Below are 24643 nucleotides of genomic sequence, written 5' to 3'. Positions count from 1 at the left end.
TATTATTAGCCTATATTCCACTTGCACACACACACACTCAGAGTCAGTCACTCCAACCCCGGTTCGTGCCATCCCTCGCAGGATAAGAGAACTATAGAGTGTGGCATTCAGGCTGGCCAGACCCCAACAATGAGATTATCTTTCCCAGAAGATTTACCCAAGGCAAGGCATGAACCTCTGCTGGGAGAGTATTGTAATAAATGAAAATCTGCCCTTATTCCCTTATGGGGGACACAAGAGCCATTATAGAATTATTTGTAGGTTCTCCATCGGGTGGAGAAAAGAACAGAGGCCAACCAGAGAATAGTGAGAAGCAAAGCAGCTCGTAAGCCTGATCTTTATTGAACTGTTGCAACAGGGGGCTCCCCTCACACGCAGGAGGAGGACCCAGAACCCAGGTGTGCTCGCCCTTATATAGACATTTTAAATTGCCCGCCTTGGTGTCCAAGACTAACCCCAGATACATAATACCTACATCACAGAAAGGGCGGTCTACAGCAGAAATCTGAGTGAGTTGTTTACCTCCTGTCTGGCAAGTTACCTGTTAATGCTTACTTGATTGGATACCCTGGGGAGCCTGGCCAGTTTTTTGTAATGATAAATACTTAGTTCCTGAGCCAGGTCACAGGCTCACCCTATTCATACACAGACATACCCTTAAGACAGGATTTGTGAAGGAAAAGACAATGGGGAGGCTTTTCCATTTGACTTTGCAGAGAAATCATTTGGTCAGCTTGGGAGTCAAAATGGTTCCAGGGCTGTTTCCCTGTGCTGCTTCAGACATGTGGTTTATATATTTATGTACGTGTTTGCTTGGTACATTTATGAATTTTTATTATATACATAAGACCTTAAATTTTTTATTTCAGTATTAAGATTTCTGATGGCAAGAGCCATTTGACAGTCGAACAGACTCCCTGGGAAGGCAGTGGACTCTCCTAAGGAGAGTTTGGATGGCCACTTGTAATTAGTTGAGATTGCCGCATTGCAGGGGGTTGGACTAGATGACCCTCGGGTCCCTTCCAACTCTTATAATTCTATGAACGTGCATGTGAGTGAAAGCATATATATACAGATATGGCTGGGCCATGGAAATCATGTTGAGTGGCTATGTCACTTCCTGGTTCACGCTGCAAAGCTATTTTTAGATATTACAGTGGTACCTCAGGTTACATACGCTTCAGGTTACAGACTCCGCTAACCCAGAAATAGTGCTTCAGGTTAAGAACTTTGCTTCAGGATGAGAACAGAAATCATGCTCCGGTGGCGCAGTGGCAGCTGGAGGCCCCATTAGCTAAAGTGGTGCTTCAGGTTAAGAACAGCTTCAGGTTAAGAATGGACCTCCGGAACTAATTAAGTACTTACCCCGAGGTACCACTGTACTGGGGATGGAAGAGTGAGTTGCCCATTGATATGAAGACTAAGCAGGACACAAACTGCTGTTGGGGTGGTAGTGGTGGAGTACTTGGAACCCTGAACAGAAGCACTTCACACTGCAACACTTTGTTGCAGGGCCTGCTCCATGTGTGATGCACACACACACAGTCTGATTAAAGGACACCTCAGTTGACCCAAAGCATTTTTAATCTAACTGATGAAGCAATCAGACGTTACAACCCTGTACTGAATTCTTCAGGCGAAGAAATCAGATTAAGAAAACTGTGTAACTGGGATCAGCTGACTCGCTCGAGGGGGTCCCATAAACCGGCTTAATCTATGACAGGAGCGTAGCCTAATGTGTGCCTCTTGCTTTCTTGGCGAGGGATGCTCATAAGCCTGGTAATTGTAGGCGCCGCCTGCTCCTTCCAACAATGCAAGCAGCTTGACAACTCATGTTGCAATTTCTATCGTTTGCCTGGTGAAAAGGAAACCAGACAGGAAGCACAATCTATATGCTTGATGGGCTCAACTCTCCCCATCATGAGAATGGCCATAGATCTAAAAAGACGGGCACCTTTTACTGTGTGTTTCTCATGAGAGTTGATGCAAAGATTCCCCCTCCTCAGACTGCGGTGCAGCCTGTTTCAACCTGCACCTCGTGCCGGCAGCAGCGGCAAAACTTCTCATGTGCCGAAGGCGCTTGGGTTTGTGACTCGCCAATCTCTCGGCTAATAACAGAGAAGGTAACTGATAAGCTATTTCCTCTTGAATGATGTAATTGCGCAGCTGAGAGGAAGCACCGGTTCCCCCAGGATACCGCGGCACATGGGCCAACGCCACTTGGTAAATGTTTGAAGGACTTATCACAGCATGAACATGCTTGTGCTCCCCAAGGCAGAATTTCACCTCCAAGAGCCAGGGACAAAGAGCTGTATCTCACTGCTACAAGCTGCTGCTTTGTGAGCAAATGGTCCCAAGTTCAGCTAACAGCACCTCTGTAGAATCATACAACTGTGCAGTTGGAAGGTACCAGTCCAGCCCCCTGTAAATCAGTCCAGCCCCCTGCAAATCAGGAACCACAATTCAAGAATTCCTGAGAGAGGGGCCTCTGTTTAAAAATCTCCAAGGAAGGGGAGTCCATGACCTTCTGGGGGACCCATTCCACTGCTGAATAGCTCTTATCGTCAGAAAGTTCTTCCTAATGTTTCTTATTAATCATTTAATTGCACCCCGCCTTTTTGCCCGACAGGGACTCAAGGTGGTTTACGGATAAAAATAAGAACAGCTACAAACATAGGGGGGAAACCCAATCATTATAAACAAACACTAAAACTATATATATACATTTAAAAATCTGTTAAAACCGTAACAAATAATTACAATAAACACAGCACAGCGTCAGACCTTTCATTAAAAGCAGTCAGTTCCCCAAAGCCTGTGGGAACAGGAAAGTCTTCTCCTGCTGGCTCAAGGACAGCAAGGAGGGAGCCAGTCTGGCCTCTCTAGGCAGGGACTTCCAAAGTTGCCTGGGAGCAGCCACCACCGAGAAGACCCTCTCCTGTGCCCCCACCAAGCATCCCTGTGGAGGTGGCAGCATTGACACAAGATCTCAGAGCCTGGGCAGGTGCATATGAGGGAATACGGACTTTCAGATGCAGTAGTTGGGACCTAAGCCATATAGCGCTTTATTTGTCATAGCCAGCACTTTGAATTGTGCCCGGAAACACCAGTGGAAATATTCTAGCAAGGGAATGGCCTGCTCGCTGGAACCAGTCCCAGTCAACAATCAGGCTGCAGCCCTTTGAGCCAGCTGAAGTTTCTGAGCACGTTTCAAAGGCAGCCCCATGTAGAGCGCACTACAGTAATCCAAATGGGAGGTGACTAAGGTTTGTGCCACTGTGGCGTAATTTCCTTTGAATGTCATATGAATTCTTCGGTCCAGGTCCTACCCTCTGGAGCAGCAGAAAACAACTACCGTATTTTTCGCCCTATAGGATGCACTTTTTCCCCTCCAAAAATGAAGGGGAAATGTGTGTGCGTCCTATGGGGCGAATGCAGGCTTCAGGAGAGCCGCAGCGCCAGCCCCACAAGGTCGGGGCACAGCGGGGAGGCGGAACACCGCCATCCCGCTGTCTCCCTATGTGGTTTGGAGGCTGACGGCGGGGAAATGCAGGCTTCTTCCCGATGCCAGCCCCGCAAGCTCCGGGGACAGTGGGGAGGCGCAGCGCGTCTTCCCCCTGTCCCCGGACCTGAAGGCGGGCGGCGGGGAGAAGAGCACTTCTCCCCGCTCCCAGCCCCACAAGCGCCTGAGGGGGAAATACTTTTTTCCCCTTCCCCCCCCAAAAAAAAAACATGGTGCGTCCTATGGGCCGGTGCGTCCTATGGGGTGAAAAATACGCTAGAGATGCGGAGGCAGCTATCGTATCTCCTCTCTTCCAGGCTAAACATACCCAGATCCCTCAGCTGTTCCCGATAAGTCTTTGGTTTCCAGACCCTTCAACATCCTGGTCACCCTCCTCTGCCCACCTTCCTTCTTGTCAACATCCTTCTGAAACTAGGGTGCCCAGAACACGGAACTCCAGGTGGGGTCTGGCCAAGGCAAAACAGAGCAGAACTATTATTGGGAAGCATGCCTGCTTGGAACCTTGTAAAGGAGCTACCAGGCAGCACAGGCATGGATCCAGCAATGGTTAAGGCAGCTTCCTCACACATTAGGTTTCATAGGAATCATAGGATTGTAGAGTTGGAAGAGTCACCAAGGGTCAACCCCTTGCAATGCAGGAATATTTTGCCCATTGTGGGGCTCTAACCCATGATTAAGAGTTTCAAACATGTACGTTTTGTTGCATGCTACCCCGATCTCTGAGCAGGGTCCTGCTTCCTTGGAACGAAGCTTAGCAGAGACTAGGATGATGATGATGAAGATGATGATGATATTTATATGCTGCCCATCTGTCTGGGTTGCCCCAGCCACTCTGGGCGGCTCCCAACAAAACATTAAAAACACAAGCGAGGGTGAGCGCTATTCTCTCGTCTCCCACCACACGGCAAATGTCTGGCTAGGTGTTTGTTGTGCTTCATCTCCAGGTCAGAAAGTGTGGACCTAAGAACAATGCATTATCAAACACAGACGCACAAACTCAGTGGTAGACTCACAGAATTGTAGAGTTGGAAGGGATCGCGAGGATCATCTAGCCCATACCCCCTGCAATGCAATAAACGTTGGCCCAAAGTGGGGCTTGAACCCGTGACCCTGAGGTTAAGAGTCTCATGCTCAATGGTCAGGGGATGAGGTCCAGCATAGTGTAGCGCGTGGCTGGAGTGTTGGACTTGGAGGTGGGAAGGGCCTGGGTTCAAATCCCCATTCAGCCCACTAAATAAATAAGTGATGGGGCATGGAGTCCAGGGACTCAAGGTTCATCACACCAGGCAGAGATATCTCTGTCACCCCCCCCACTGTTTTCCAGGTACAGATGCCTGCGACTGATTGTTGTCATGACAATATGAGCATTTTAAGACAGAACATTGCTGAACGGTGGAGTCTTATTCCCCTTCTAAATCCTCTTCTCAAAGCATCGATCACAAGCATCACAAAACACCAAGCGGGACCAGGTCTGTCGCTTCATGTATTCTTTATTTCAGTATTTCAATATTTCAAATATCTCTCCCTGCCCCCACCCCACCGCCCAAACACACACACACACACACCCAAAAAAGAAGAAAAGGGGCAAAAAAAAACCCTCTTTGAAAGCCACGTGCCCATTCTACTTATATCAAGCATTTTTAAAAAATCCCTGCAAGGTGGTCTCTGCAGGGGGACTGCTTTTCAGTAGAAATAGCTCTTTTCTCTCTCCTTTAGGGGCAATTTGTGCACAGGCCTGCAATGCCTCTGCCGTGCTGCAGAGGGAGCTGCTCTCCCTTGGAACGAGCTCTGCACTTTGAAATCTTTCAGGGCTTTCTCGCCTAGCCTCCTTCCCTTTGCGGATCCAAAAGAACATTATCAAAAGGCGGCTAAATATTACTAGATTCACGCACAGAGAAACGCCTTGTACAACCCAGTCATATCTGGGGGCAGGAGCCCAGGAGTCCAGCTCCCAGGCAAAACTGACCTGAACCCCCCTTTTGCCATTTAAAAATATCTGCCTGTCGGTTTGGAAATCTCTTCTAAAAATGGAATATATTCAGTCTCCCACCCCCGCCAGCCCCACTTCAGATTTCCTAAGCAGTTTCTAAACAGAATCCTTGCCCTGAGCTTTTGTGGGGTACAGATCTGGGCCACAAACAGATAGAATCTTAAAAACCTTAAGAATTGTAGGGTTGGAAAGGGAACCCCAGGGGCGTCCAGTCCGAGCCCCTGAAATGCAGGAACCTCCAGTGAAGGAGAGCCCACCGATGTAAAGATTATACATATATTTAATTATATTAATGTTTCCTATTAATGTTTTTAATTTAACACCCCCCCCAATGTTTTTAGCTGTTCTTATTTTATCTGTAAGCTGCCTTGAGTCCCTGTCGGAGTAAAAGGCAGGGTATAAATAAATATATAACAATGTATGTTCAAAACCCCTAAAGATTGTAGTGTGACATAGTGGTTAAAGACTTGGACCTGGGAGACCAGGTTTCAAAATCCCCACTCGGTCATGAAGATTATAGGGTGCTGATCTTGGGCTGCCTTATCTCAGCCTAACCTCCATTGTTGTGGGGATTAAATGAGGAAGGGGAGGAGACCCACATAAACCACCTTCAGCTCCCTGGAGAAAAACAGGTGTGACATAAATAATAGAATTGGAGAGTTGGGAGCACGAGGGTCATCTAGTCTAACCCCATGCGACGCCGGAATCTATCGCCCAATGTGGGACCCGAACCCGGGACCTGGAGATTAAGAGTTTCGCGCTCTACTGGCTGAGCTATCCCTCGTGGAAACAATGCAATAAATAAAGCTGAAGAATGATCTGAGGAACCGAGAGGGGTGTGCGTGGGTGCCATCTTAGAAATCCCAAGCAGCCTCAGTTCTGACCTGCAGACCCACCCCAACCCCCTGCAGAGACTCCTGGAAGCGACAGAAGTGCTACTCTAGAGTAAAACTCGAAGCAGACTCATTCTCGACAGAGAAAATATATGTATATATATATACAGCATCGTATAATTTAGCAGCCAGTGCGAGGGGGACAGGTGCCACAGCAGCCCTGCCCTGGAAGCGCAGCAGATTCAAAGCAATGAGTTGTGCAAAAAAGAGGGTGCCATAGGGCTCCCCGGGAGCAAGGGGGTTCGGGGGGGGGACTCGGTTGCTAGCCTTCCTCTCTCCCCACTGCCCCAAGGTGACCCTTTGACCCTGAGGACGCTTTATTTTCAATATATTATTGCTTTAAGAAGAGATGGCTCTTTCCCTAGAGGAGGGTGAATATGGAATTCTGTTCAAAAAAATGAAATGCAAAAAAAGAAAGAGAGAGAGAGAGAAATTAAGTCAGAACCAAAGTGATAAGGCAGCCTCCACCTCCGCAACAAAACGGGAAGGTTCGGTGGTGTCGGCCTCTGGGGGGAAAATTCACGGCAAAATGAAAAACCACAGAGGGAAACTGAGGGGGAAGGAGAGAGAAATGTCTTTTCTCTCTCTCTCTCTCTTCTCAGCCATCTGCTTCTGCTGCTCCTGAGGAGCAGGAAGGGAGCCAGTTTTGCTTTCCTGCCAAAAGTAACGGGGGAATTTGTAATGGCATTCTGTGAGGAGAATAGCTGCAAATTAGATGAAGGATTAGATGAAACCAAATAAAGACATTACAAATTATGCTTTGGGGCAGGAGGTGGGGGGGGGGGGAGATACATTTGAGGAACATCGGAGAAGCTGAAGTGGAGCTTGTGGGCAAAATGGCTTTTGCTTGTCCAAAGGGCTGATCTGCCCGACAACCATGAATTTTGGGCCTTCTTAGCCCCCCAAAATGGAAGAACGTAATCCTGCCATGGAGATGACTGCTCTCCAGTCTCCACTCAGTGGGGAAGGGGAAACAGGTTCTGGCAACGATTTTGCACTGCAGAAACCTCCTTCCCTTTCCCCACTCCCTCAGTGGGTGGAAAAATAATCCATGACTAGGCCATGTTAAGCACACGAACTGACAATTTTGTCTTTCAAAAAGTCCTAGCCCCACTGTCCTCAAAAGGTGGGATTTGTTTTATTTCCCCTGGGGGATAAACCTTAAATGTTTAGGAATGGAAGATGGTGAAGGGAGGAGGTTGTGTTGGAGAGACAAGACATTAATTTACGTGGGTTTTTTGGGGGAGGAGGGTGAGTGGAAATAAAAGACGGGTAGGGGAAGACAGCTGATATTTGTATCCGAAAAAGGACTCTAGAAAGGTTAAATTTGAAGAATTGGGGTGAAGGGGACTGTCCCTTCCCAATATCCCCACCAAAGACAGGGGCTATCTGTCCTCACTGGGACACAAGGCCGGCCTAAGACATCTTGGTGCCTGAGGCAGGAAATCCAAAATGGCGCCCCTCCCGCTCATGCGCAGCTCCCATTCATTTAGCCGAGAGGACTTCCCACTGGCTCGTGCCCAAGATGGCTCCTCTGTGGTCCCTCAAAACATCATAAAACCCGCAAATGAAGCTGGTGGGGTGCCCCCCAACAAAAGCACAAGATGCTGAGGAGAAAAGAAAAGTAAATGGAGTGACTCCTAACGCTACACGGGACTTTGGCCGGCTGGGGTAAATATGCACTAAGGATGCTCAATTGTTATCATACACCAGCTGTGTGCTTGTTTCCCCACTCCCCCCATTTTGCCTCGTTGCGCTGTGCCCGCCCCATGTTTAAAAACCAGGCGCATTGATATGGGAAAGAGAGAGGCAAAGCGGCCGGCAGTTCCGGCGCTAGCGGGAGGCGGTGCCTCTTACCCGCCGATCCCATAGCTGGGTTGCTCATGCCTTATTATTTGTACTGTAATCTAAGCAGGCTGCTGCGGGGGGCAGGCGCTTAACCCGCCGGCGCCCTCCCATTTCGCCCGCCGTGGAAGTATACGGTTATTTGGTTCTCATGCGCAAAGCGGCTCCTCCTTGCCCACCCCCGCCGAGTTGAGAGGCGGCAGCTGGTGGGAGAGCATGTGGGGCAGGGAGGGGTAGGTAGGTGGGGCCGGGAGCCCCCCCAGAGGAGGAGCAGGAGGCAATGCAGTCCTTTGGGACAACAGCGTGCAACGTCCCGGGCGCCAACGTGTCCCTACGCCCGGGACTCTTTTTTTGCATTGGGCTTGTTGCCCAGGAGCGCATCAATTTCCTGGACGACCTGGGGCGTCAGCTGAGTCAGAACCTGCGGAGAGAGAAAGAGAGGGGCGGCATGACTGAGGAGGAAAGGCTTCTGCCATAGTGGCAGTTAAAATACGTTGCAAACTTTGTATGAGAAATCGGGTTAGCAAAAACAGAACTCCACAGCGCCATCTGGTGTCAGAGCGTTAGAATGCATAGACAAGGCATATAAAGCGTTTTTTCTTTGCCAATGTAGCCGAGTCCCATTCTAGGTTGTTTAAAATTATCACTGTGATTTTATTCTGCTAGCTGAAGTTCTTTTGAAAATGAGGAGGCGTGTAAGCTTTCAAAATAAATAGGGAAATAGAGTGGGCCAGCAATTCAATAAGATGGCTCATATGTCTGTCAAAGGCCAGGGGAAACCTGGATTTTAAAAAGAGCTGCAGGGTGTCCCAGTTTTCCTCTCTGTGCAACCCTCTCTAGGGCCCTGGCTTTTCTTTCCACCCCCTTTTTAACCACCACTTTTTTCTTTGAGGGTCTTTAAAAAAGTAAATTAAAAGAAGTTGCGCTTGAGGGGGAATTGTCATCACGCCACTCCTTGGTGTGTGGAGTGCCTCAGGGTGCAATACTCTCCCCGATGCTTTTTAACATCTTTATGCGCCCCCTCGCCCAGCTTGTCCGGAGTTTTGGGCTGGGCTGCCATCAGTATGCTGATGACACCCAACTCTATCTGTGGATGGATGGCCATCCTGACTCGGCCCCAGACACACTGATCAGATGTTTGGAAGCTGTGGCTGGATGGTTACATGGGAGCCGGTTGAAGTTAAATCCTTCGAAGGCAGAGGTCCTCTGGCTGGGACGGGACGATATGGGATTGAGGGGGCAACTCCCATCTCTAGCGGGGGTGCAATTAGTGCCAGCACCGTCCGTTAAGAGTTTGGGTGTAATCTTCGATACCTCCCTCTCTATGGAGGCGCAGATTACAGCTATAACAAAGGCGGCATTTTGTCATCTCCGCCAAGCTAAGCAGTTGGCCCCTTACCTCTCTCGCCCTGACCTAGCCACTGTGATCCACGTGACGGTCACCTCCAGACTGGATTATTGTAACACGCTCTACGTGGGGCTGCCCTTGAGACTGACCCAGAAACTCCAGCGGGTGCAGAATGCCGCGGCGAGACTCCTTATGGGGTCTTCGCTGCGAGATCACATTCATCCGGTACTATACCAGCTGCACTGGCTCCCGGTGGAGTACAGGATCAGGTTTAAGGTGCTGGTTTTAACCTTTAAAGCCCTATACGGCCTAGGACCCTCGTACCTACGGGACCGCCTCTCCTGGTATGCCCCACAGAGGAACCTACGGTCTGCAAATAAAAACATCCAGAAGGTCCCAGGCCTCAGAGAGGTTAGGCTGGCCTCAACTAGAGCCAGGGCTTTCTCGGCTGTGGCTCCAATCTGGTGGAACGCTCTGTCACAAGAGACTAGGGCCCTGCGGGACCTGACATCTTTCCGCAAGGCCTGCAAGACAGAGTTGTTCCACCAGGTCTTTGGTCAGGGCCCAGCCTGACTCCCTCCTCTGGCAACCTGCACAGAATGTTGCTTAACGGTTGCCATTAATTTGATTTGGATTAATTTTTATAATGAAATGTTTTTAGAATGCTGGATTATTTTATTGTTTGATTATTTGATTGTTGTTAGCCACCCTGAGCCCAGGTCCGGCTGGGGAGGGCGGGATATAAATAAAAATTATTATTATTATTATTATTATATAAATGTCCATTTCCCCTCATGATCACTTTTCTCCATTATATATAGTTGTTCCTGCTCCCCACCTACCTTTTTGCCACGTTTCTTTTTTAAAATTTGAAATGGAAATTGTAAAGCCACCAAGCTGGTATGCATGACGTGGAGAAAATCTAGAAGTAATTATTTTCTTCCTCTTTCAATGCCACTTCAGTGCCACTTCCACTTTCAATGGCTACTTTGTGGGTGGGATTCGATCATAAGCCCGCAAATTTGGGTTGTGCAGTTAAAAACGCACCATTAAACTCACCCAAACAAGAAACCACAGGCTTTTTGCGGTAAGGAAACTGGCAAGAAAATACGCTGGGAAGTGTGTGGGGCGGCAATTGCTCAATGAACAGTGGACATCGTATAACCACTGGGCTTAGATTGTTTTTAAGCGGAGACGAGAGGAATTCATGAAGGAGAAGAGGTCTATCAATGGTGATTAGGCAGGATGGCTCTATGGAATGCCTCCAAAAACCCAGGATGAGGTTTTATTTTATTACCTTCCCTTCACCCTAAGATCCCAGAGCAGGTCACAATGATTTAAAATACAACCAGATCAGGGCTGAAGAACCTCAGGTCTTGGTGGGGTGTGTGAGAGAGAGATGTGGCCCTCCAGACTTCTCTATCTGGCCCCCCGGATTCTCCCCAACCACACCTCTACCAGACCTGCTCTGCACTCGCTCTTTATTTTTTTTGGGGTGTGTCCTTGAATTCTTGATAGTGTCTGCCTCATGTTTCCCTAGATATAGGACAGAGACGGGTGTGTGAGTGTATGCAAAAACTATTATTATTATTATTATTATTATTATTATTATTATTATTATTTGTATACCACCCTGCATCCATAGATCTCAGGGTGTTCTGCAACATAAAAACACAATATAAAAAATGTAAGATGCATAAGAAAAACAAGAAAACTAATAAACCAATAATCCCCACTCTTCCACAACTCATTTAAAAGGGCACTGGATGCCAATCAGCCAAAGGCCTGGTTGTAGAGGAACGTTTTCATCCGGCGCCTAAAGGTGTATAATGAAGGCGAGTGTACAGAGGCGAAATCTGCATCCATTGCTCTACCCTCTGCCTTTTGCTCCTGGCCCTGCCCACCACAGGGACAGGTGGCCCTCGGAAGCTTGCCCAGAAGGCAATGTGGCCCTTGGTCTGAAAAAGGTTCCCCCCTCCTGGCCTGGATGATGTTCTCATGATGCTTCAGGAACAGATGGGGGAAGGTTTGGCATCCTTTATGCCAGACTTTGCACCCTTGTTCCTTCTCCTTACCTGAATGGACCCCAAGTTCTCAATGAGCTGTTCGGTGCTGGAGACCCCGAGAAGGACAGAGCTGACGCCTTCAGAGCGGAGGCACCAGGCTGAGGTTAAGAGGAGACAAGAGAAATCAAATAAGGAGTGCCGTCTAAAAACTTGCCACCCTGGAAGAAAACAAAAGGGCCGGGGAAGAGACGGGCAGGGAGCAAAGAGCTGCTTGCCCACCCAACAACTCCAGAGGAATCTGCATGAAGTTAAGGCACCATCCTGGCTGCTAAAACCTCCCCGGAACTTGAATGAGGCCCATCTTCATGCACACTGGCCCTGGCTAAGAGAGAAACCTCCTGGGGCTGCCGAGTGTCAGGGCTCAGCTCTGCCCAGCCCTGGAACCAACCTCAGAAGGGCAGCAAGACCCTGAAGAGCTGCAGGGTCCGGCCATCTCTGCCCCAGGACTGGAGGTCTCCTCACCAGCTGCCTGGCTGGCTCTCGGACCACCCTAATCTCCCTCAGGGCCACAGAAGTAGAAGAGGTGGCAAACTAGACATGAGATTCAGGGCCGCTGCCAAAGTGCCTAAGTGCACGTGTGGCTACTTGAGAGTAGGGGGGAGCACCACCCTGGATCAGGTCCTTGCTGAGAGCTAGGGAAGAAGGGCGTCTCCAGCGCCCGGATCAGCTCCCAGTCTCAGCTGCTGCATTGCTGATGCTCCACATTCAAGTCCTCTAACTTGGGGAACAGGCAAAATACGAGGGTAACCACGGCTGAAGCACCAGGAAGCCAATTTTGCAGCGGAGCTCTGCATCGGTCTTGGGCAAAGGCACCTTCTTTTCTCCCGTAATTTTTCAAGAGAGGTTATTCCAGGATGTCACACGCCTCTTGCAGCTGGAAACCGCCTCCTGATTTCTAACCTGCTTCTCTTAGCTGCTGAATCCGAAGAGCTCACATTGCCACCTTTGGCCTAAATAGCACATCTTCTTTTAGCTCTATGGCTAACAAAGGTAGCTGCCTTATGCTGAGCTATGCCACAGGGCTCCATCAACTTGGTGTTGTCCACACCAACTTCCTGCAACCTGGGGCTTTCCAGATGTTTCAGACTACAGCCCCCAGACTGTACAGTGGTGCCTCGCAAGATGAAAAGAATCCGTTCCGCGAGTCTCTTCGTCTAGCGGTTTTTTCGTCTTGCGAAGCAACCCCATTAGCGGATTAGCGCTATTAGCAGTTTAGTGGCTATTAGCGGCTTAAGGGATTAGTGGATTAGCTGCTAAAAGGCTATTAGCAGCTTAGTGCCTTAGAAAAAGGGGGTAGGGAGCGAAAAAAAATCGCAGGAACTCGCAAGACATTTTCGTCTTGCGAAGCACCTCCAAAACGGAAAACCCTTTCGTCTAGCGGGTTTTCCGTCTTGCGAGGCATTCGTCTTGCGGGGCACCACTGTAGTACAAAACATCTAGAAGGCCTCAGGTTGGGGGAGGGTTGTCTACAACGACAGTCGGTGGCTCTCCAGGAAAGGGAATCTCTCCCACCCCAGAGCTACGTAACTTTCTGGATCTGGAATGCAACCTGGCCCAGATGTGCAGCTGCTTCTGAGGCCTGCCCTGACCAACACAGACACACAGACGCTCCGCTCCTCCCTCACCAATGGCCAGCTGCGCCACTGTGCATCCCAGGCGCTCTGCGATCGGGTGGAGTTCCTTCACTTTGGCCTGCTGCTTCTTCCCATCTTCACTCTGCAATTTCTCCTTCAGCCAGTGGTACCCCTGGAGGGTGCGAGGAGCAAAGGAAACAGGCGTAGAGGCACAGAATCATAGAACTGTCGTCTTGGGAGGGACCTAAAGGGTCATCCAGTCCAACCCCCAGCAATGCAGGAATCATAGCTAACACACAGCATGGCGGTGAGCCACTGGCAGGCAAGGATGGAGGTTGTGAACCTGCAAAGCATCCCTTAGGGATGTGCTGAGCAGTCAGCAAAGGATTTAGGACCCCTCCAGATTGATTTTTTTGGGGGGGGGGCAGGTAATTTTGCAGCAGGTGTCACTGACACAAGAATAGTGCCTTAGGGGTGGGTTCATAATGGATCATTGAGGCATCATTGCACTTTATTAGTTGTCCTGCAGTGTTTTCCCAATGTTGTGCTATGATGCAAAAAAAAAAAGTGGGACAACACCCCCTACCCGCCCCCCTGCCCTGAAACATTTGTGGTATAAGAAGCTACAGGATCTCAGCAGGACATGAGTAGTATGCCTGCTCCGAAACCTTTGTAGGCACAAACAGTCTTGGAAACAGGAGTTTGTGTAACCACCCTGATAGCATCATGAACACAAATAATCATGAATGCACAATAAGCAGGACGTCTGGAGGAAGCCCTGGTGTTTCGGTGAAGCTAGTTTCAAGTATCACTGAGACATCAGCAACAAATTGATTTATGTTTGGGAAGAAGAAGGGAAGTGTTTGGTTTCTTGGAGCACTGCCAGTGTGCGTAATCTGAGCCCCAGGACTTCTGTATTCCCAGTGTTTGAAAATAACAGTGAACAGGGAGGACCAAGCAGGTCTTGTGGGCCCAATAAACAACTACAGTTGTAGGGCAGTCAGGAACAAGGCTTGTGAGCTGTGAGTTCCGAACTGGTTGTCATTAACCTGATGCCCTCCAGATGTTGTTGGACTACAACTCCCATCAGAACCGGCAGAATGGTCAGCAGTCAGGGATGATGGGAGTTGTAGTCCAGCAGCACCTGGAGGTCTCCACAGGCCTGTCTCCCCTGATTTAAGGGCTGTGTGTGATGTCGACAGTGCGAGGTTCAGCTGAAGTTGGGAGGCGGAAGGCCTCAGCAAAAGCAAAGGAGATGGTACCTTCATGGCGGCACGGCAGTTTTCAGGCACCCGCTCCTCATATTTCCCTGTGATAAGTCCGCAAGACAGCGGGGACCAGGTGATGGCTCCCACTCCTAGCAAGAAAACAAGGCAGGTCAGGTAAAGAGAAGGGGGAAACAAATAACGCCCCCCACCTCTTCCTATCACTGTACACAGATCCACTGAAATAATAGCCACGGGCCATCCTAAATCACAGCTCTTCTGGGTTTACTTTGCATTGCAAAAGTCTTTTCATGCCACCCCATGCTGAGAAAAGTCAGCAGATTAGTGCACATATTAATCTTATCTGCTCCAAAGCTCACCCTCCGTAAACTTCCAATATGCCTCACGCTGAATTGTACCCTGAATCTGGGCTCCCAAGGGATCATCTTGCTTCCACCCGCTGCTCCTCCAGAAACACATTCCTCAGATTCCGTATCCAGTCTGCAGATCCCTCTGTATCTTCTGGTTCCTGGTTGCCCCAGCCCCTCCCAGCAATTTGCCTCCATTGGCCCCCATAATCCCTTCTCCTGTACACAGGGCCTCTCTGCCTAGCCCTCAGAATGCCCCCCAAACCACATCCCCTACTGTGCTGGTTTGTGCCCAAAGTCGTTTTATCAGGAGAAAAACAAAGGGAAAATTTATATTAGCCGCTCAGCTCCGTTTTCGATTCTGGCCCTGCCCACCACTGGGACACGTGGCCCTCCGAAGCTTGCCCAGAAGGGAATGTGGCCCCTGGGCTAAAAAGGGCTCCCTGGCCCAGCCCTCTCCCGCCTGCCTTCATACCAATCTTGTGGTAGAGCTCTGGCAGCTGCGTCTCCACCTTTTCCCGCTGGAACATGTGGTACTCTGCCTGTTCGCACACAGGTGGGATGAGGTTGAACTGCCGTGCCACAGAATACGCCTCCTGGTTTAGGGGAGGGAGGCAAAAATAATCAGTCTCGCAGGGCGGACTTGCTTCTGGTGGCGGATTGAGAAGTGCAGGGTCCCTGTCGGGAGAGTCACAGCCAGCCCCCCCCCCCCCGATTATGTAAAGGTAAAGGGACCCCTGACCATTAGGTCCAGTCGTGGCCGACTCTGGGGTTGCGGCGCTCATCTCACTTTATTGGCCGAGGGAGCCGGCGTCCAGCTTCCGGGTCATGTGGCCAGCAGGACTAAGCCGCTTCTGGCGAACCAGAGCAGCACATAGAAGCGCCGTTCACCTTCCCGCCAGAGTGGTACCTATTTATCTACGTGCACTTTGGGGGGTGCTTTCGAACTGCTAGGTTGGCAGGAGCAGGGACCGAGCAACGGGAGCTCACCCCGTCCTTTCACACCGATTGGCTCCAATCAACACAAAGGGCGAGAAGGCTCCTTCTCGGTGGCTAAAGAGCTCCCCTTTCATGCTGATTGGATGGCTCTCAGGTGCTGGAGGCAGGCGACCTAGGAATGGGTCTCCCCAACACCTCACAAAGGGACGCAGGTGGCGCTGTGGGTAAAAGCCTCAGCGCCTAGGGCTTGCCGATCGAAAGGTCGGCGGTTCGAATCCCCGCGGCGGGGTGCGCTCCCATCATTCGGTCCCAGCGCCTGCCAACCTAGCAGTTCGAAAGCACTCCCAGGTGCAAGTAGATAAATAGGGACCGCTTACCAGCGGGAAGGTAAACGGTGTTTCTGTGTGCGGCTCTGGCTCGCCAGAGCAGCGATGTCACACTGGCCACGTGACCCGGAAGTGTCTCCGGACAGCGCTGGCCCCCGGCCTCTTGAGTGAGATGGGCGCACAACCCTAGAGTCTGTCAAGACTGGCCCGTACGGGCAGGGGTACCTTTACCTTTTAACCCCTCACAACCCTGGACCACAATGCCACTGCTTCTAAGAAAACATGCATTAGTTTGGTTTCCAGAATTTACCATGATTTCCATTGCACTCCAGCGAGAGGTGCCCCAGTACATGGCCATCCCCTGGTTGATCACGTAAGTCATGGCACGTACAATTTCTGAGGGTGAGAGAGGAGACGTGAGAGAAGAAATTGCCCGTCCCCCAGACCTTTTGCCTGCCACCTTTGGAAGGTGAGCCCAATGTAACCAGGGCAGTTACTCTTTCCGCCTCCAGCAGGAACTGAATCCCAACAGGGAGGGAGAGAGAGAAAGGCCGGGAGCTGGATTTGAGCAGTTACTGCTCCAAAAAAGCTGCTCCACACCCGTAAGATCGCTCAATCTTGCGCTCCCCCTGTTAATCACATTTTCACAATGAAATCAGTGAATTACAAGCTGGCTAGAATCCTTTTCTAGGGGGGAAATATACTTGTGTTATTCATCTCTACTTCGTTAAAAGCACAGAAACAAATTGGTTTGATCTACCGGTAAAGTACTTAAAAAAAAATTCTTTCCAAAGTAAGTTCCCAAAATGCTATAGTGAGAATAATTTTGCCTTCCCTCTCCTCTCCCATATTGCAAAGCTTGTTCAATTGTGGGTTCATGTGATATTAGGAAGCACAAAGGCATCTTGAGTTCCTTCATTTATAGTAAACACACACATACATATACACACGGACACAAAACAAGATTGTCAACTTTAATCGCCTTTAATTGTTGCTTGATTTGCAGGTATTAAGCAGGCAAACAATTCATCTCCCCATTCAGAAAAGCTCCGCTTACTGGTTTTTGCAGCTATCAAGTAGCTGTTAAAGGCATAAGAACAGGCAGGTTGCTTTGTTCTGATCAGTTGGCAATGCGACACAGAATTTTTTTACAGCAGAACACAAAAGCATGCGAGCACACAAGACACACATCTACTTTCAGGGCAACACCCCCATCCTTGGGTCTACAGTCGGTGAGGTCTCTACAGAGTGGAGACTGGGATATTCATGGAAGGTTTTCCCCGTCTAACCCCAGGAACAAAAGGGTGCAATCTTATGCCCCCATACCTGAAAGCAAGCCCCAATGATCTCAGCGGGACTTACTTCTGGGTAGGCATATGGGTAAGGATTTACAAGGATCTGGGGGCACAGGGCCATTGCAGTGGGGAGGGCGTTATGGGGTGCAAAGAGGAGTACTGGGCTTCAGGAAGGAGGCAGGGGCTGGCCATACCTCTCAAGAGCCTGGCTTGGAAATAAATCACTATACAATGAAATATAGATGCAATGTCTGCAAGCATTTCAGCTGGCTGGGTGGACCTATCTCTCCTCTCTTCCTCCTGCACCGTGTTCTGGGGGTGCACCTGATTGCGCCCCTTGAGCCAATTGTGGGGGGCACACGAGGGGAGAGGGGCAAGCCCCATTTCACAAGCAGAAGCCCTTGCATGCATTTCCACTGATGAGACTCAATAGCTCGATCCATTAGATCTTGTGCAAGGCTCTGATTTTCACTATCTCAGATTTCTGGTGGCAGCCCCCAAGCTAAAGTCTCACAGTATCTCCGAAACAGACCTCAACGTGTTCCGCACACAGCCTCCTCCATGAGGTGAGGAACATAAGTACCTCTCTTACACCAGGTATTAAGTCTACCTTAGCCTAGGATTGCGCAGTGTGCTTGAGCTGAAGAACGAGACTGCAAGCTTCCTCCCTCTTGGTGAACCCTGAGCCTGTAACAGCAGGTGAAAATCCTGCAGAAAAAGCTCTTTCATGCTGGGAAAACCTCCTTCCTAAAGCCTCACACGGAGCAAAGACTCTTTGACGCATACGAGCTTCAAGTTCTTCTAAACCTGGGGTGGGGAACATCAGACCTGAAGACAAATGCAGCCTCGCAGGGCTCTCTGAGGCCCCCAGGAGCCTCCCTAGACTACGCCCTTCACTGATCCTACTTTGCATCACCCTCCTTGGATGTTTTTGCTTGCCTGGGGTGTTTAACTCAAGAGTTTAACTCTTGTCTGTCTTGATGACGGACAGACCCTACGGTGCCAAGCTGACCTTTCCATCCAACGGCTCCACCCACTTTTGAATCTGTCCCCCTCCCATGTGGCCCTCAGATCACAGTCCAGGCGGGATCGTGGCCCTCAGCGTTCCCTGTTCCAAGGGGAGCGCAACGCCTTTTCACAAAACCGCTTCCTTTAGCCAGAACGACTTTTCGAAGCTAGAATAACCCTTCATCCTGTTCCTCGCTTGAGAGAGGTATGGGGCTCACAGGGTGGACGGGGCAGCAAATTGGGGTGGATTTTTTTGGGTGGGGTGAGGTGGGAGATCGGGGCAGTCTGCAGTACCTTCCAGCAAGAGCAATCGGAAGTTCGGGTCGCATTCTGCGGGGGGGAAGGAGAGAACCAATGAGATGCCGCTGGAATCGGGCACAGGGTGTGTGTGTGTGTGTGTGTGTGTGTGTGTGTGTGTTTGCCTGGCAGCAAGAGGGTCAGGATTTTTGGGGGGGGGGGGTCTGCTGCGGGCTCTTTGCCTGCCTTTGGGCAAACCGCCTGCTCTTGGCCTCAGTCCTCCCCCCCACTGCGTGAAGAATGGGCTTAATAATGACCTTCCTCAAAAGGTTACCAGCCCTGTGGGAGCTAACATTCATACATCGCACAAATGCGAATAACGGGATGGTGATAGCAAGAGAAGACAAGGAGGGGGAGTCCCTCAGCTATGGCAGCGGTGTTGCTGGGTATCTGTCAAGCAGGGCAGGCAGTCGCAGGTAGCTGCTCAGAAGCCTAGGATAGCCTCAGATAGCTGCTGAGAAGCCTAGGAGAGAGGCTTGGCCTCCCCTGGATCTGCTAAGGGGAGGTGTCTGGGGAGGCAGCCGTGCCTCATCCTGACCCTTCTGAAGCAGGTTGGGCCACTCACCTTCCATGGGGCTGTTGGCGTCCATCCGATTAGCAAAGACAATGTCGACGTACTCCAGCTGAAGCCGCTGCAAAGAGCCTTTGAGCCCTGCGAAAGAGCAGCAGGGAGTAAGGACAGGGGTGGCATAGGGAGCCCCAGAAAGGCTGGAGCTTAGAGCAGACTTCGCCCACCCAGTGCCCTCTGGGGGCAGTGGCGTAGCGTGGGGGGTGCAGGGGGGGGCGGCCACACCGGGCGCAACATCAGGGGGGGCGGCGCTCGCACTCGCAGCTCTCTGCCCCCTGCTAAAATCCACGGGTTAGGGGGCGCAAATTACTTGCCTTGCCCCGGGTGCTGACAACCCACGCTACGCCACTGTCTGGGGGTGGGCACTGCAGCGCCCACCAAGCCCTGCTCCAGCCCCGAAAGGAAAGCTTGCCCCAGAGGCAAGGGCCCCCAGGTCCAGGGGCTCTTCCAAGCAAGCTTCCTATTGCGCATGCATCCTCATAACATTTGCCCAGACATCTTGGACTCTGTCAGCCTCAGAGTCACCCTTGGTAGTGTCTTCTGTCATTTAATGAGGATCCAGCCCTATTTGTCCGCAGGGAATGTAGGTGAAAGCAAGGGCAGCCCCACACTTTCTGGAGCATTTGCCCCATAGCAAAAGAAAAAAGGTCCAAACTTTGGGGGAGTGGGATTCCTTGCACAAGGCCTCCCAATTGACTTTAACTATGCACCCAGAATCCCACTTCAAAATAGCAGAAATTGAGAAGCACCCCAGATCTCTAACTATTGAGAATGGCACCCTGGATCCCCAACTCCCACTCGCCCCAAATTTCATCTTCTTCAACCCCTCCAAATCCTTGTACCCTTTTGCCACCCCTCTGGTAGTTCCCAGATCCCTCAATCCGCCAAATGCTTTTGCCATCCAGCATATTGTGGTCACTTCCTTCCCTCCCCCCAAACCCTGAAATATCAAGCCCAGCCCCCGCTCTTACCCTCAATGATGTGTTTCCGCGACAGGCCTCTCTCCGTCTCAGCCCTTGGAAGAAAATAAGGGAAAAAACCTGAACGGTAGAAGGAACTTTGGGGGTGCTTAGAGCCATTTGACTGCGAAACGGACTCCCCTGGAAGACAGTGGACTCTCCCTTCTTGGAGTCTTTTAAGCAGAGGTTGGGTGGCCCCCTGCCATGTCCCTTCCAGATCTATGATGCTACAAACCTGAGGCACTGCAAGCCGTTACCATTTACCCACTGCTGCCCTTTGGTGGGGCAGGAGGCAGAGAGGTCAATGGCAGAAGAATCCAGAGATGATTGTGATGTTAGCATATGAGAGTGCTGGAGGTGAAATAGTTAAACAGGTTACCCAATCAGAAACCAGGGGGTGGAGTCAGAGGGACTATAAAACCAGCTCTGGGAGCCGCGAAGGGAGGAGTTCGTTGGGAGTTGGGGTGAACTGGGATAGAGTCTGTGGGTAGGTTGAGTTAGTGTAGAGAAAAAAGCTGAGTCAGGAACAGTTAGGAGCTAGGAAGACAAGTAAATATCTGAGAGGTGGTTTAGTGAGTGAGAGCAGGTAGCGGAAGTTATAGGTCTGTATATGCACCCCATGATTGTAATTGACCGATCTCGTTTATGAAACCACACACTTGTTAAACTGCAATAAATAAACAGAAGTTTATGTTCCAATTTAACCCTAACTGGACTCAGTATTGTACCAGGTAGGGCCTGGGTGGTGGCAGCGAGAAATAAAGCGGTGGAACAGGGATCAATAGACGGTGAAACGTCTGGGGACCCTGTGTGATCGCCACAATGATGACAGGCGGAAGGGAATTATTCTAATTTTGCTTTTATCTCCATCCATTGCTGTGTTATACAGGAGGCATCACTGAGACCAAGGAGCAGGAAGCTGGCAGGCGGGGGTCGCCCACCCTGGTTGGTTGCAGGTAAGAAGGGCAGGCAGGGGATAGGGCAAGGGGAGGGTTGAAGGCAGACGAGGTTTGCTTCTTTATACTAATTTATTGCATCTATATCCCACGTTTTTGTCCAAGGAGCTGTTACGGAAATGACATTGGGGGGGGGCGGGAGGCTACATCATTAAAGTTGTTCCAATAATACAGATATTATGCCTGAATGTATCCTATTGACTTGACAGCTCAGGGAAGATGCCTAGCTTTATAAATTTGTAGAAAATCCAAACTTTAATGGACTCTCCTCATTCCAGTGCCATTTTAACCTTTAAAGAAAGGTGAATTTGGGCTCCACCTCCCTCAAGGAACCAAGAAGCAGGAAGTCACATAGGCAGCAGGAACAGGGCATCCCGCCATAATTCCCCAAGTGTGAGAGGCACCCCACCCAGGGAGTCACCAAGGGGGCAGCAAGAGACGTCCGCAGAGGCAGTTGAGCAAGTCAGGCGTTCTTAAAGCCTGTCTCCAGACAAGTCCTGAGGGCAAGGAGATGTAAACAGTTTGATTGTTCCTTGGGTGACGGGTATTTAAGAGGTGTTGGGAAAGGTGTCTGATAGTGTAACCCTTGTACACCCCTCCCCATTTGTGACATTTGAATTCTGGTGCTGGAGGAGACTCTTGAGAGCCCCATGGACTGCAAGAAAATCAAGCCTATCCATTCTGAAGGAAACCAGCCCTGAGGGCTCACTGAAAGGACAGATCCTGAAGCTGAGGCTCCAAGACTTTGGCCACCTCATGAGAAGAGAAGACTCCCTGGAAAAGACCCTGATGTTGGGAAAGATGGAGGGCACAAGGAGAAGGGGACAACGGAGGACGAGATGGTGGAACAGTGTTCTCGAAGCTGCCAGCATGAGTTTGACCAAACTGCGGGAGGCAGTGGAAGACAGGAGGGCCTGGCGTGCTCTGGTCCAGGGGGCCACGACGCCACGATGGCTAGGTTCTGCCTCCACTGGAGAAAGCAGCATGTGTCCAGATACCAGTTACTGGGAATTAAAAGGGAAATGCTCTTATCCCATTGGGGCACAAGGAGAAGGGGACGAGAGAGGACAAGATGGTGGGACAGTGTTCTTGAAGCGACCAGCATGAGTTTGACCAAACTGCGGGAGGCAGTGGAAGACAGGAGGGCCTGGCGTGCTCTGGTCCATGGGGTCACGAAGAGTCGGGCACAACTAAATGACTAAACAACAACAATCATGGTCTACTGATGGCTTGCTTTGCTCCAAATTACTTGGCTAGAACTTCCTTCTTTTACTGACCGCATAGACCCGCATGGGACTTGCACCCCGATAAGCTGGGCTCTGGAGTAGTCTCTAACTCTGGAATTTTTTCCTTAACAGAGCTCTGGGTGGGCATATGTGGTTCTTCCCAACTCCTCATTGTATCCCTACAACAACCACCCAGCTCCACCAACTGGGGTCATAGGAAGGCTTAGGAATTTGCCAGCTTCCTTTTCACCTGCAACCGGCACCCCATAACTGGACGGTGCCACTGCTCTCCACACACGGCAAATTCAACTCACACACACGGATTCCTTCCCTACAACCCCTTCCCTCCCCATTGATTCACTAGGTCCCTTGAGTACTTACTGGCCTCCCCAGTAAATCTTGGTGGTGACAACGTAGCTTGAACGCCTGTGGAGCAGAGAGAGGAGAAATTAGTGAGGAAATGATCCCTAATGAATTGAAAAAAATGTTTAAAAGTACTCCCCCCCCCCCAAAGAAAACCCCAGAGTCCTTTCTTTTGGGGATAATTCAGACTGAAATTCCCAGGTGTCAAAAAATATTATTTATGTATGCCACTATTGCAGCCCGTGTTTCGTTAGCCCAAAAATGGAAAACGAGAGAGGTCCCAACTAAAAAGGAACGGTAACTTAAGTTGACAGAATCACAACTCACAGACTTAACATATAGAAAGTGAGAACAAGAAGAACATACGTTTAGAGAAGATTGGAAAGTGTTTCTTGAATATATGGGAAATAACTGTGAACAGCTGAAAACGCCGGCAGCATTGAGATCAATTCAACAGTAGAAACAAGTTTTGATGGATGCAATAATGAAGTACAGTGGTACCTCGGGTTAAGTACTTAATTCGTTCCGGAGGTCCGTTCTTAACCTGAAACTGTTCTTAACCTGAAGCACCACTTTAGCTAATGGGGCCTCCTGCTGCTGCCGGAGCACGATTTCTGTTCTTATCCTGAAGCAAAGTTCTTAACCTGAAGCACTATTTCTGGGTTAGCAGAGTGTGTAACCTGAAGCGTATGTAACCCGAGGTACCACTGTACTGAATAGTATAGTTTTTGTAAAATGTGCAGAGATTTATGATATGTAAAATGAACCACGGAAAGAGAAGAAGGGGAGTCACTGATTTCTTAAGGATGTAAAATGCGTATTTCAAATTGTAAAACAGAAAACTTAATAAAAATTATAAACAAAAAAAGAAGAAGAAATTAGTGAGGAAGCTGCAGTTGGCAACCCAAAGCACCGCTTGCCAAATCCGGAAGAAGGCGGAAGATATTGACGGACAGGTGAGCAGCTGTGAAACTGCAACAGAAGATATCACTATTCCTGGACCAGGAAAGCTCAGCCATCGTAGTTTCTGCACGGGCTACTTCAAGACCAGATTGCTGCGCTGCGCTCTATGTAGAGCTTCCCTGGCGCTTGATCCGGAAGCTGCAGTTAGTGCCGGATGCTGCAGCACGATTGCTGGCAGGAGTGAGACCCTGTCGGCATGCAGCGCCTTTGCTCAGAGATTTGCCCTGGCTGCCGATTTGCTACTGGGCCAAGTTCAAGGTGTTACTATTAGCATAAGGTAAAGGTAAAGGGACCCCTGACCATTAGGTCCAGTCGTGGCCGACTCTGGGGTTGCGGCGCTCATCTCGCTTTATTGGCCGAGGGAGCCAACATACAGCTTCCGGGTCATGTGGCCAGCAGGACTAAGCCGCTTCTGGCGAACCAGAGCAGCACACGGAAATGCCGTTTACCTTCCCGCCGGAGTGGTACCTATTTATCTATTTGCACTTTGACGTGCTTTCGAACTGCTAGGTTGGCAGGAGCAGGGACCGAGTAACGGGGGCTCACCCCGTCACGGGGATTCGAACCGCCAACCTTCTGATCGGCAAGTCCTAGGCTCTGTGGTTTAACCCACAGCGCCACCCGCGTCCCTACTATATTAGCATATAAAGCCCCAAGCAATGAGGGACCAGTTTACCTACAAGGTTGCCATACCAAATGTGCCCACTTGACCACTTTAATCCTTGCAACTGGCACTGTTCCAAGCGCCATGTGAAACCTGTTCTGCATTTGTAATAAAATGTATCTTTTAGTACAGCAACACCCACCCTTCGGAACTCCCTGCCTCTTGATATCAGGCAGGAACATTCATTGCACTCTTTTTGGCACCTACTGAAACAAACCTACTGAGAGATCTCAAATGCTGGTGTGTCTTTAGTGTACCGCTGCTTTA

General features: G+C 50.1%; 1 protein-coding gene across 2 annotated transcripts in view; it reads right to left on the bottom strand.

The window, feature by feature from the left end:
• Window positions 1–5709: 5709 nt before the first annotated feature.
• The window catches only part of KCNAB3 (potassium voltage-gated channel subfamily A regulatory beta subunit 3), a 34734-nt gene continuing 15800 nt past the window's right edge, over window positions 5710–24643 (bottom strand). Inside the window, exons 6-15 of one of the 2 annotated variants that reach the window (XM_083410539.1) lie at window positions 22768–22812; window positions 20217–20260; window positions 19243–19329; window positions 18675–18710; window positions 16388–16473; window positions 15288–15408; window positions 14502–14596; window positions 13291–13411; window positions 11675–11763; window positions 5710–8672 (exon numbers count right to left, since the gene is read on the bottom strand). In XM_083410539.1, coding sequence (XP_083266665.1) covers window positions 8583–8672; window positions 11675–11763; window positions 13291–13411; window positions 14502–14596; window positions 15288–15408; window positions 16388–16473; window positions 18675–18710; window positions 19243–19329; window positions 20217–20260; window positions 22768–22812 — 814 coding nt within the window. In that variant the 3' untranslated portion in view covers window positions 5710–8582. The remainder of the gene's footprint in view (window positions 8673–11674; window positions 11764–13290; window positions 13412–14501; window positions 14597–15287; window positions 15409–16387; window positions 16474–18674; window positions 18711–19242; window positions 19330–20216; window positions 20261–22767; window positions 22813–24643) is intronic. The other variant, XM_083410540.1, reaches the window with a different exon arrangement.

This window comes from Podarcis tiliguerta (assembly GCF_965153285.1).
Source record: "Podarcis tiliguerta genome assembly, chromosome: 13".
Classification (NCBI taxonomy): Eukaryota; Metazoa; Chordata; class Lepidosauria; order Squamata; family Lacertidae; genus Podarcis; species Podarcis tiliguerta.
This window is presented reverse-complemented; position numbering and strand designations above follow the sequence as displayed.